General features: G+C 41.0%; 1 protein-coding gene across 4 annotated transcripts in view; it reads right to left on the reverse strand.

The window, feature by feature from the left end:
* Window positions 1-12,909, reverse strand: part of LOC129855721 (protein cramped-like) — a 109,932-nt gene that overhangs the window by 84,783 nt on the left and 12,240 nt on the right. For all 4 annotated transcript variants that reach the window (XM_055923676.1, XM_055923677.1, XM_055923674.1 and 1 more), the window contains exon 4: window positions 300-450. In XM_055923676.1, coding sequence (XP_055779651.1) covers window positions 300-450 — 151 coding nt within the window. The remainder of the gene's footprint in view (window positions 1-299; window positions 451-12,909) is intronic.

Genomic DNA, 12,909 nt, shown 5'->3' on the forward strand with positions numbered 1-12,909 from the left:
TTAACTCTTGCACATTTAATGAGTCGCTTACGAAAGTGTGTGTGTGTTAAACATAATAGGATTCAAAAGAAGAAATGAATGCAGATTGCAGGCAGTTTCACTTGCGAATGCCAACTGGTCTTCATAAAAAGCTGGTTGCTTGCAAAGTTTCACACTGATTTTGAAGGTCGATGTTTTAGTCAACAAACTGAATCACGACATAAAAAGAGAGACTAAACAAGCAAGAGGTGAGTGGAGATTTCTATTTGAGAAATAACGAGAGCGAAGAGAGCGAGACAGAGAGAGATAAGCTAGCTTACCGTTGGCGAAGTCGATGTGCTTGGAGATCTTGTGCCAGGTGCGGTAGTAGAAGTGTCGGACTTGCTCTTTGTTCTTCACCATGCTGGCTGGCTTCCCCTTCTTATGCTTCAACGCTATGTTTGTCTGGATCGCCTCAAAGTCCTTCCCATGCTACAGAGAGCGAGACACACCACTAGAGATATGGAAGTTGTTGGAGTAGGGGGCACACAATTGCTAATAAGCGTTATTGCCACGACTGGAAGTCTATGGGTATCCGAATTTGCTTGTGAAACTACCTCTAACTTCCTTAATACTGGACACAGACAAAAAGTATCCACGAGTTCATCTGACTCTGGGGAAGTAGATAAAGTGATACTAAGGGATTTTGGCCCTTTTAAGTAACCGCATCATACTCTAACATTTTGTAAACTAATTTTGACCACTTACCCAGCACTTTAGACAAAAACTTAAAAAGGGTATGACATCTTGGTCTACTACTCTGCTATTTAAATCTGGAATCAGAACAGAATTATCTACTACCAATCAAGAGGTACAGGTGTTTTAGTAACCGTATCACCTAAATTAGCTAACTTCCCACTGTTGAGTTAACTCTTCAGACCTCAATAGAATTCTAGAATGCTTACGTAGATTACTGAGAATTTTCTAGATAAGCTAATTGTCACATTTCAAAGAGTTTTAAAGAGCACAACCTCCTCTTTAATATGACACCACATTAAAGTAAATGGGAATAAGACTCACCTTACCTTCCATTGTATAAACACTCAACACATCAAAAAAGCCTAGAGTATTTAAATTGTAGTAAATTTGACTAAATTACACACAAAATGAACAAAGTATAATATATATTATACTTAAACATTTACATATAAATTATCCAAAAATGCGACTAGACGATAATATTCCGAAAGCATTTCAAAACCCACACGAAGTAGGCAATTTGATTGTTACAGAAGTAAGAACCATTGTCAATGTAAAAATGCAAACAACTATTCGGAGACCATTTCAAAATGTAGGTAACCCCCTCTCAATAAGACTTAGTACATACCAGGCCAGACACAAAATGTAGAAATAGCTTGCTTTGACAACAATTCAGTGAATGCTACGAGTACAAGAGACAGATGGAGAGAAGATGTCTGTTGTATGAGAAATTCTTATTTCACACCGTCACTTTAGTGTTCGCCTTTAGCCTACATGTCATGGAACTCCTGGAAGTGCAGCCTCATCCTGCAAAGTGGCACGAGCACGTAGAACACCGAAAGGTGGTTTCTACACATCTCCCACTCTTTTCCCTGCATCCACTCCGGATGCACACCCTCTCCTGTGGCCTTAACTTCACCCGCTTTCAAATGAGTTACAACTCAGTCCACACGCCCTGGTACAACACTCTTAGCTCCCCTCTTCCTGCCACTGAAGCCACAAAGTGATAGCAGAAGCTGCATTTCGAATGCCTTCAAGGACCAGCGCCTGCAGATTAGCATAGCAAATATTCCCTACAAAATTCTGTCAGTTTAAGGTAGACATCAGTTTTTTTTTTGCATTGATGTCTCAATCCTCCGCATCTGTCGATGTCACACTTCCGCATCTGTGGTGAAAGGTGAGAGCGATGTTTTTCAGACCATGAGGCATCCCAAAAACCAGTCTTCACAAAATCGTCTGTAGCGTCCAAAAGGTTATGACCCCTATATGGAAAGACAAGACTCTTACAAACACTTACATTCTGCTCTAGGAAGCCCACAGGCCTCACAAGTCAATCACCACCTTCCGGAGACACCTGAAACCCCACCTCTTTAAGGAATACCTAGGATAGGATAAAGTAATCCTTCTGACCCCCCCCCCCCCTAAAAGATTTAGATGCACTGTTGTAAAGTGGCTGTTCCACTGGATGTCATAAGGTGAATGCACCAATTTGTAAGTCGCTGCTAAATGACTTACATGTAATGTAAATGTAAGACTCGTCTGAAGGTCCCCCGGTATGAGTTGAAAAAAATTATTGGAAGTACAGTACCAGTCAAAAGTTCAGACACACCTACTCATTCAAAGGTTTAGCAATTTTTTAAATATATATAATATATATATTTTTAAACAATTTTCTACATTGTAGAATAATAGTGACAACATCAAAACTATGAAATAATACATATGGAATCATGTCGTAACCAAACACTAAAATCTAAATCTATTTTATATTTGACATTCTTCAAAGTAGTCACCCTTTGCCTCGATGACAGCCTTGCAAACCTGACATTCTCTCAACCAGTCACCTGGAAAGCATTTCAATTAACAGGTATGCCTTGTTAACCTCTCTTGGGTACGTGAGACGTTAGCGTCCCACCTCTTCAACAGCCAGGCAAACTGCTGGGCGCCAAATTGAAATACTCATAAAAATTCAGACAACAAAACATTTTACATAGGTTTAAAGATGAACTTCTTGTGAATCCAACCACGGTGTCAGATTTAAAAAATGCTTAGAAAACTCTGCAGTTTCTAAAACTGTTTGAATGATGTCTGTGAGTATAACAGAAATTATATGGCAGGCAAAAACCTGAGAAAAAATCCAAACAGGAAGTGGGAATTCTGAGAAGGGTCGATGATCAAGTCATCGCCTATTCAATTTCCTGTAATATGTGGATCTGTTTGCACTTCCTACACCTTCCACTAGATGTCAACAGTCTGTAGAACACTGAATGAAGCCTCTAGTGTGATGGGAGGCGTTTCAGTCACTGGTCTGGCAGATTGCCAGTTCTTGCTCACGCGCTTTCCTCATGATATCGCCTTGTGTTCCATTACTTATACAGACATGAAGAAATGCTCCGGTTGGAACGTTATTGGATATTTATGATAACAACATCCTGAAGATTGATTCTCTACTTAGTTTGACAAGTTTATTCGACCTGTAATAACTAAGTTTTCGTCCGACGTTTGCCTGGATCTGCGCGAGCGTTTGGACATGTGTACTAAACATACTAGCAAAAGTAGCTACTTGGACACAAGTAATGGACATTATCAAACAAAATAATGATTTATTGTGGAACTAGGATTCCTGGGAGTGCATTCTGATGAAGATCAAAGGTAAGGGAATATTTATGATGTAATATCGTATTTCTGTTGACTCCAACATGGCGGAGAAATGTTGTTATATCTGAGCACCGTTCAGATTATTGCATGGTGTGCTTTTTCCGTAAAGTTTTTTTGAAATCTGACACAGCGATTGCATTAAGAACAAGTGTATCTTTAATTCTATGTAAAACATGTATCTTTCATCAAAGTGTATGATGAGTGTTTCTGTTATTAGATGTGGCTCTGCAATTTCTCCGGATATTTGAGGCATTTCTGAACATGGCGCCAATGTAAAACTAAGAATTTTGGATATAAATAATCACATTATCAAACAAAACATACATGTATTGTGTAACATGATGTCCTATGAGTGTCATCTGATGAAGATCATCAACGGTTAGTGATTAATTTTATCTCTATTTCTACTTTTTGTGACTCCTATCTTTGGCTGGGAAAATGGCTGTGTTTTTCTGTGACTAGGTGCTGACCTAACATAATCGCATGGTGTGCTTTCGCAGTAAAGCCTTTTTGAAATCGGACACTGTGGAAAATCGGACACAAGGGACTTGTATGTTTCACGAGTTTTAATTATGGGATTTCTGTTGTTTTGAATTTGGCGCCCTGCAATTTCACTGGCTGTTGTCGAGGAGAGGTTACCTAGGCAAGTCAGTTAAGAACAAATTCTTATTTACAATGATGGCCTACCCTGGCCAATTGTGCGCCGCCCTATGGGACTCCCAATCACGGTCGGATGTGATTCATCCTGGATTCGAACCAGGGACTGTAGTTCTTGCAATGAGATGCAGTGCCTTAGACCGCTGCGCCACTCAGGAGCCAGTTAATACTATAGCGAATTGGTTAGGTTACTAACGTAAGCTAGCTAATGTTACAACATCCAATGAGCTAATGTTAGCTGTCTGACTATTGGCCAGCAAATTTCCACACACCAAAAATCTATTATTTGATCAGTTAAGTTCGCTAATGTTGTTCAACATTTCTCTGGCTAGCTAACAGAGAATTCGATCCAGCTTCCAAGATACTTAATGCTAACGTCACTTGTTCCACTACACTCCCCCCCCCCATCTCAAACTCTCCAAATGACCGTTGTTTTTCAGTTACAGCTCATGAAGTACGCTTCATCACCCGTCTCCATGGTCAGGCTTCTCATCTACCTCTTCGTTATCGTTCAGGGGACGCACTGCTGTAACTGCCTTTCCACCCCCCGCTCTTTCCAGAGCACGCGCTGATGCTGTAACAAGCAAATTAGTTGTCTCTTCAGTCACGTGCTGCATTCTGTTATGTGAACAATTGCCTGAGCCTTGGATACAGCCACTATTGGTCCAAAACACATAGCACTTGTTTGCATACAGTCCATAGTCATCCCAAAAAACGTTCAAATTTTTTTTTTTGAAAAGGAATATTATTTTATAACAAATGCGCTTTATCCCGAGTTGTGGTCGCTGTCCGCAGTTATGAAAACAATCTTCAGTGAGCCGTAGAATTGGTGCCTTTCCCTATGTTGTTATGTGCATAATAGCTAAATTAAACAGCATATTGGGATTTAGAACAATGGTGTCAGAGGCAGCAGCAACAAGGAAACAGCCCTTGCCTTAAGCCCAACAGTGGTTCTTCCTGTAAAAAGATTCTATGGCACGTTATTTAAATTGTCAGCCAGTTGCCATTTTTTTTTATTTTATTTTACCAGGTAAGTTGACTGAGAACACGTTCTCATTTGCAGCAACGACCTGGGGAATAGTTACAGGGGAGAGGAGGGGGATGAATGAGCCAATTGTAAACTGGGAATTATTAGGTGACCATGATGGTTTGAGGGCCAGATTTGGAATTTAGCCAGGACACCGGGGTTAACACCCCTACTCTTACGATAAGTGCCATGGGATCTTTAATGACCCCAGAGAGTCAGGACACCCGTTTAACGTCCCATACGAAAGACGGCACCCTACACAGGGCAGTGTCCCCAATCACTGCCCTGGGGCATTGGGATATTTTTTTTTTTTTTGACCAGAGGAAAGAGTGCCTCCTACTGGCCCTCCAACACCACTTCCAGCAGCATCTGGTCTCCCATCCAGGGACTGACCAGGACCAACCCTGCTTAGCTTCAGAAGCAAGCCAGCAGTGGTATGCAGGGTGGTATGCTGCTGGCAGATTAACGCTAGTTAGTGCTAGTTTGACCACCAGAGGCCATTTTCGACAAGCATTTGACTGTCTTCAATATTGACTGTACTAGAGAATAAAACCTTTTTGTAAGAACATAGTATATGGGATTGATTTTAAGAAAATGTAGCTAAATTAATATTAGTCTTTCTATTCAAAGAAAAACCTCTGGGTTTTCATTAGGAAAATTTGGCGCTGTACAACGTAACCGGTCGGGAGTAGGCTACAGTACTATGAGCATAACATTTCCACACCCTAATTGTAGTCTAACCAATACCCAAAAGGAGATTCTGTGAAAATAAAAATAAAATTGATTTATCAAAACCAGTCCACATGCTTGTCTCAGAGCAGCGAGAAACACACACCTTAAAACTCATGTTTTATTATTTAAATAATTTCCGTCCTCCGAATTCATATTCATTATATGAATAAGCCCATGTGCACCTTGATATTGGGGGTGTGCCATGCGGCCGTGCCTAAAGGCCTATAGTATATCTACAAATATTTTTTTCAATGACTTGACTCTCCACCAATAATTAAATTTGGAGTATTCTAAGGGGCATTATTCATTTGGGCAAATCTGATCTGTGAGAATATCTAAGGTGCTTTTATATAATTATAACAAATGGTTATTAATAAATCGCTTTGTGTAAAAAAAAAATATATATTTTGGAGATGATTTCGTTTTCAAATAACCGAAAGTGTGCGATTGTAATCTGAAAAGGCCAAAATAATTATTTTTGTTTTTAGAGGGAGAGAAACCAAAAGCCCACCGTACCCATTTCTTGGACAAGGACATCCCCTCACGCCGCTGGGCCAATTGTGCGTCGCCTCATGGGTCTACCGCTCACAGCCAGCACGGGTTTGCACTGCGATGTACCGTCTTAGACCGCTGCGCCACTCGGGAGACCCCATCCAAAGTTTTTAATGCTGCTCAATTGTCTTGCACAAGGTATCAAAATACAGAGAGGTGTTTTTGGGACCACATTGTGTCTATTGGCTGCTAACAGCCAATGTGAAAAACAAGTGTTTGAAAACATTAACAATATTTAAGATCATTTTGTTTTCAAATAACTAAACATTATTGGCTGTACTAGAGAATTAGAAAGAAAAAAAGTTATAACATAGCATTTAGGATTGATAAGAAATGTAGCTTAATTAATATTATGGTGTTTCTATTCCAAGAAAAACAAAAGCCTCATGTCACACCTGTTATTGAAATGCACTCCAGTTGACAAGCTCATGAAGCTGGTTGAGAGAATGCCAAGAGTGCGCAAAGCTATCATCAAGGCAAAGGATGACTACTTTGAAGAATCTCAAATAAAATACATTGATTTGTTTAACACTTTTTTGGTTACTACATGATTCCATGAGTTATGTCATAGTTGATGTCTTCACTAATTGTTCGACAATGTAGAAAATAGTAAAAAGAAAAACCATTCTCCCCCCATTACAACAGACTCTCTGGTACACATACAGTGGGGAGAACAAGTATTTGATACACTGACGATGTTGCAATTTTTCCTACTTACAAAGCATGTAGAGGTCTGTAATTATCATAGGTACACTTCAACTGTGAGAGACGGAATCTAAAACAAAAATCCAGAAAATCACATTGTATGATTTTTAAGTAATAAATGTGTATTTTATACATCAGAAAAGCAGAACTTAATATTTGGTACAGTAACCTTTGTTTGCAATTACAGAGATCATACGTTTCCTGTAGTTCTTGACCAGGTTTGCACACACTGGAGCAGGGAATTTGCAAATAAATGCATTACAAATCCTACAATGTGATTTTCTGGATTTTTCTTCTCATTTTGTCTGTCATTGTTGAAGTGTACCTATGATGAAATGTACAGGCCTCTCATCTTTTTAAGTGGGAGAACTTGCACAATTGGTGGCTGACTAAATACTTTTTTCCCCCACTGTACATCACCCGATGTCACAGGAAGGCCATAAAGATCATCAAGGACAACAACCACCCAAGCCACTGCCTGTTCACCCCGCTATCATCCAGAAGGCGAGGTCAGTACAGGTACATCAAAGCAGGGACCGAGAGACTGAAAAACAGCTTCTATCTCAAGGCCATCAGACTGTTAAACAGCCACCACTAACATTTATCGGCCGCTGCCAACATACTGGCTCAACTACAGCCACTTTAATAATGGGAATTGATGGAAATTATGTAAAAATGTACCACTAGCCACTTTAAACAATGCCACTTAATATAATGTTTACATACCCTACATCTCATATACTGTACTCTATACCATCTACTGCATCTTGCCTATGCCGTTCTGTACCATCACTCATTCATATATCTTTATGTACATATTCTTTATCCCTTTACACTTGTGTGTATAAGGTAGTAGTTGTGGAATTGTTAGGTTAGATTACTCGTTGGTTATTACTGCATTGTCGGAACTAGAAGCACAAGCATTTCGCTACACTCGCATTAACATCTGCTAACCATGTGTATGTGACAAATAAAATTTGATTTGAAATAAACAATAATATAACAAGGCTATATATAAGGGGTACCGGTACAGAGTCCATGTGTGGGGGTACAGGCTAGTCGAGGTAGGGGTGAAGTGAAAGGTGATGCTAACATGTATTGACTCAGGGACAAATACTTAAAAGATACAGTTGTATTTTTCATACATTTTCATAAAAAAATGGCACTCCAAATTTGCTCCATCCATTAAAAATCACAATTGAACCAAAACCCATCTATTTGTGACTACCTGGTTTTGAAGTATTGAAACTAAACCAGACAATTTAAATGACAAGTATTACATATAAAAATAACATTAAAAAGGTGACTAAGAAGCTCTCATCATTTCAAAATAGGCTACATGTATTAAAACAGCATATACACACTAAACAGGTCAGGAGCAAGACAAGTAGCCTAAGAAAATGATTTAGTCTTATTTCAAGGCTATAGCCAACAAATAATTAACTTGTGTAGAATTTGGGAGTGCGACACCAGTCTAGCAGGAACATTAAGCACTCAACTTTTAAACAACATTTTGTTGTATTAAATCATCAGTCTATAAATTGTGCATATACAGTCGTTGCCAAAAGTTGAGAATGACACAAATATTAATTATCAAAGTTTGCTGCTTCAGTGTCTTTAGATATTTTTGTCAGATGTTACTATGGAATACTGAAGTATAATTACAAGCATTTCATAAGTGTCAAAGGCTTTTATTGACAATGACATGATGTTGATGCAAAGAGTCAATATTTGCAGTGTTGACCCTTCTTTTTCAAGACCTCTGCAATCCGCCCTGGCATGCTGTCAATTAACTTCTGGGCCACATCCTGACTGATGGCAGCCCATTCTTGCATAATCAATGCTTGGAGTTTGTCAGAATTTGTGGGTTTTTGTTTGTCCACCCGCCTCTTGAGGATTGACCACAAGTTCTCAATGGGATTAAGGTCTGGGGAGTTTCCTGGTCATGGACCCAAAATATCAATGTTTTGTTTCCCGAGCCACTTAGTTATCACTTTTGCCTTATGGCAAGGTGCTCCATCATGCAGGAAACAGCATTGTTCATCACCAAACTATTCCTGGATGGTTGGGAGAAGTTGCTCTCGGAGGATGTGTTGGTACCATTCTTTATTCATGGCTGTGTTCTTAGGCAAAATTGTGAGTGAGCCCACTCCCTTGGCTGAGAAGCAACCCGACACATGGTCTCAGGATGCTTTACTGTTGGCATGACACAGGACTGATGGTAGCGCTCAACTTGTCTTCTCCGGAAAAGCTTTTTTCCGGATTCCTCAAACAATCGGAAAGGGGATTCAGAGAAAATGACTTTACCCCAGTCCTCAGCAGTCCAATCCCTGTACCTTTTGCAGAATATCAGTCTGTCCCTGATGTTTTTCCTGGAGAGAAGTGGCTTCTTTGCTGCCCTTCTTGACACCAGGCCATCCTCCAAAAGTCTTCGCCTCACTGTGTGTGCAGATGCACTCACACCTGCCTGCTGCCATTCCTGAGCAAGCTCTGTACTGGTGGTGCCCCGATCCCGCAGCTGAATCAACTTTAGGAGATGGTCCTGGAGCTTGCTGGACTTTCTTGGGCGCCCTGAAGCCTTCTTCACAACAATTGAACCGCTCTCCTTGAAGTTTTTGATGATCTGATAAATGGTTAATTTACAGTATATCACAAAAGTGAGTACACCCCTCACATTTTTGTAAATATTTGAGTATATCTTTTCATGTGACAACACTGAAGAAATGACACTTTGCTACAATGTAAAGTAGTGAGTGTACAGCTTGTATAACAGTGTACATTTGCTGTCCCCTCAAAAAACTCACACAGCCATTAATGTCTAAACCGCTGGCAACAAAAGTGAGTACACCCCTAAGTGAAAATGTCCAAATTGGGCCCAATTAGCCATTTTCCCTCCCCGGTGTCATGTGACTCGTTAGTGTTACAAGGTCTCAGGTGTGAATGGGGAGCAGGTGTGTTAAATTTGGTGTCATCGCTCTCACACTCCCTCATACTGACTTGTCACTGGAAGTTCAACATGGCACCTCATGGCAAAGAACTCTGAGGATCTGAAAAAAATTATTGTTGCTCTACATAAAGATGGCCTGGGCTATAAGAAGATTGCCAAGACCCTGAAACTGAGCTGCAGCACGGTGGCCAAGACCATACAGAGGTTTAACTGGACAGGTTCCACTCTGAACAGGCCTCGCCATGGTCGACCAAAGAAGTTGAGTGCACGTGTTCAGCGTCATAGCAAGAGGTTGTCTTTGGGAAATAGACGTATGAGTGCTGCCAGCATTGCTGCAGAGGTTGAAGGGGTCAGCCTGTCAGTGCTCAGACCATACGCCATACACTGCATCAAATTGGTCTGCATGGCTGTCGTCCCAGAAGGAAGCCTCTTCTAAAGATGATGCACAAGAAAGCCCGCAAACAGTTTGCTGAAGATAAGCAGACTAAGGACATGGATTACTGGAACCATGTCCTGTGGTCTGATGAGACCAAGATAAACGTATTTGGTTCAGATGGTGTCAAGCGTGTGTGGCGGCAACCAGGTGAGGAGTACAAAGACAAGTGTGTCTTGCCTACAGTCAAGCATGGTGGTGGGAGTGTCATGGTCTGGGGCTGCATGAGTGCTGCCGGCACTGGGGAGCTACAGTTCATTGAGGGAACCATGAATGCCAACATGTACTGTGACATACTAAAGCAGAGTATGATACCTTCCCTTCGGAGACTGGGCCGCAGGGCAGTATTCCAACATGATAACGACCCCAAACACACCTCCAAGACAACCACTGCCTTGCTAAAGAAGCTGAGGGTAAAGGTGATGGACTGGCCAAGCATGTCTCCAGACCTAAACCCTATTGAGCATCTGTGGGGCATCCTCAAACGGAAGGTGGAGGAGTGCAAGCTCTCTAACATCCACCAGCTCTGTGATGTCGTCATGGAGTGGAAGAGGACTCCAGTGGCAACCTGTGAAGCTCTGGTGAACTCCATGCCCAAGAGGGATAAGGCAGTGCTGGAAAATGATGGTGGCCACACAAAATCTTGACACTTTGGGCCCAATTTGGACATTTTCACTTAGGGGTGTACTCACTTTTGTTGCCAGCGGTTTAGACAATGGCTGTGTGTTGAGTTATTTTTAGGGGACAGCAAATTTACACTGTTATACAAGCTGTACACTCACTACTTTACATTGTAGCAAAGTGTCATTTCTTCAGTGTTGTCACATGAAAAGATATACCCAAATATTTACAAAAATGTGAGGGGTATACTCACTTTTGTGATATACTGTAGGTGCAATCTTACTGGCAGCAATATCCTTGCCTGTGAAGCCCTTTTTGTGCAAAGCAATGATGACGGCACGTGTTTCCTTGCAGGTAACCATGTTTGACAGAGGAAGAACAATGATTCCAAGCACCACCCTCCTTTTGAAGCTTCCAGTCTGTTATTCGAACTCAATCAGCATGACGGAGTGATCTCCAGCCTTGTCCTTCGTCAACACTCACACCTGTGTTAACGAAAGAATCACTAACATGTCAGCTGGTCCTTTTGTGGCAGGGCTGAAATGCAGTGGAAATGTTTTTGGGGAATTCAGTTTATTTGCAATGCAAAGAGGGACTTTGCAATTAATTGCAATTCATCTGGTCACTCTTCATAACATTCTGGAGTATATGCAAATTGCCATCATACAAACTAAGGCAGGAGACTTTGTGAAAATTAATATTTGTGTCATTCTCAACTTTTGGCCACGACTGTAGGCGGTGACTTTAAATTTAATGTAAAATGCCTTATTATGCTCAGTGCCTTTGAATTCACTTTTAGAAACACGAGTTTGGCCAGAGTCTGTAGCCTCTTAACTTGCAGAGCCACTGGGGATGCTAAACACCCTTCGGTCCACTGGGCAGGGATGAGGAGTTTTTTTCCCCTATAAGTAGACCTAAAGGCTTTTAGGCAAAATAACCCTATCAAAACAAAAAGCTTCTTGAAAAGAGGTGTTAAGCCTTGGGGACCAAAAACAATGATAGCCCATTGTACAGATAATAGAATAGATGTGTTGTTTATAAATACTTTACTTCAATGACACAGTTAGCTACCCACCTCGCTCAAGTCAAATTGGGCATGCTCCGCTCCTCGTGCCGCTCACATTGTCGGATGTCAGCAAACAGCTCTCATGTCTCATCCTTGAGCAGCCCAAACGGGCCAATTTCTATTTATACTCACACAGGCCGAGTAATGAAGATGAAGAATTGTAAACACCAAGAAAGCAGCCATGGCAACAGCAGGACGTCCTCAGGATCGTGCCCCGTGCTCTAATTAACGCAACTGGCTAGTTTGCCTGTCTGTGAAGATCCTGCTGCTAGTATTTGATAGAGTGAAGTGTTCTCTGTTCCCTCGCTTTATATTTTCCCCAATCACATCTCATGTTTCGGTCTAATAATTTAGATTGCTGCTGCCTCCTGTGGCCTGCTGCTAATATAATAAATCAATAGGTCGAGGACGTTTGCTAGCAAGCGATCAATGTGCATAATATAAGAAGCAAAGCAAGAGGAGGTTAAAAAAGACACACATTCTGACAGTGACAGCAAGCTTGTCTGCCCGCTGCAAGTTGAGGAAAGGACACAGACACTAATACACCTCCAGGGACTGCTCCTAATCGGCAACATTATATATATATATATATTTATTTTTTTACTATAACCCTGCAAGAATAGAGGCATTTTGCAAACATCTACTTAGGCATAATAAAACACTTCAGTTTTTCCCGATCACGAGTATCAACAGTCAATTTACGTATAGGATTTACGAGTATAGGCAGGTTGTCACACCCCTAATAACACAGTACATTAATCTGATACATAGGCTAAAACGGAAAAACATTCTTG

The sequence above is a fragment of the Salvelinus fontinalis genome, chromosome 5 (assembly GCF_029448725.1).
Source record: "Salvelinus fontinalis isolate EN_2023a chromosome 5, ASM2944872v1, whole genome shotgun sequence".
Lineage (NCBI taxonomy): Eukaryota > Metazoa > Chordata > Actinopteri > Salmoniformes > Salmonidae > Salvelinus > Salvelinus fontinalis.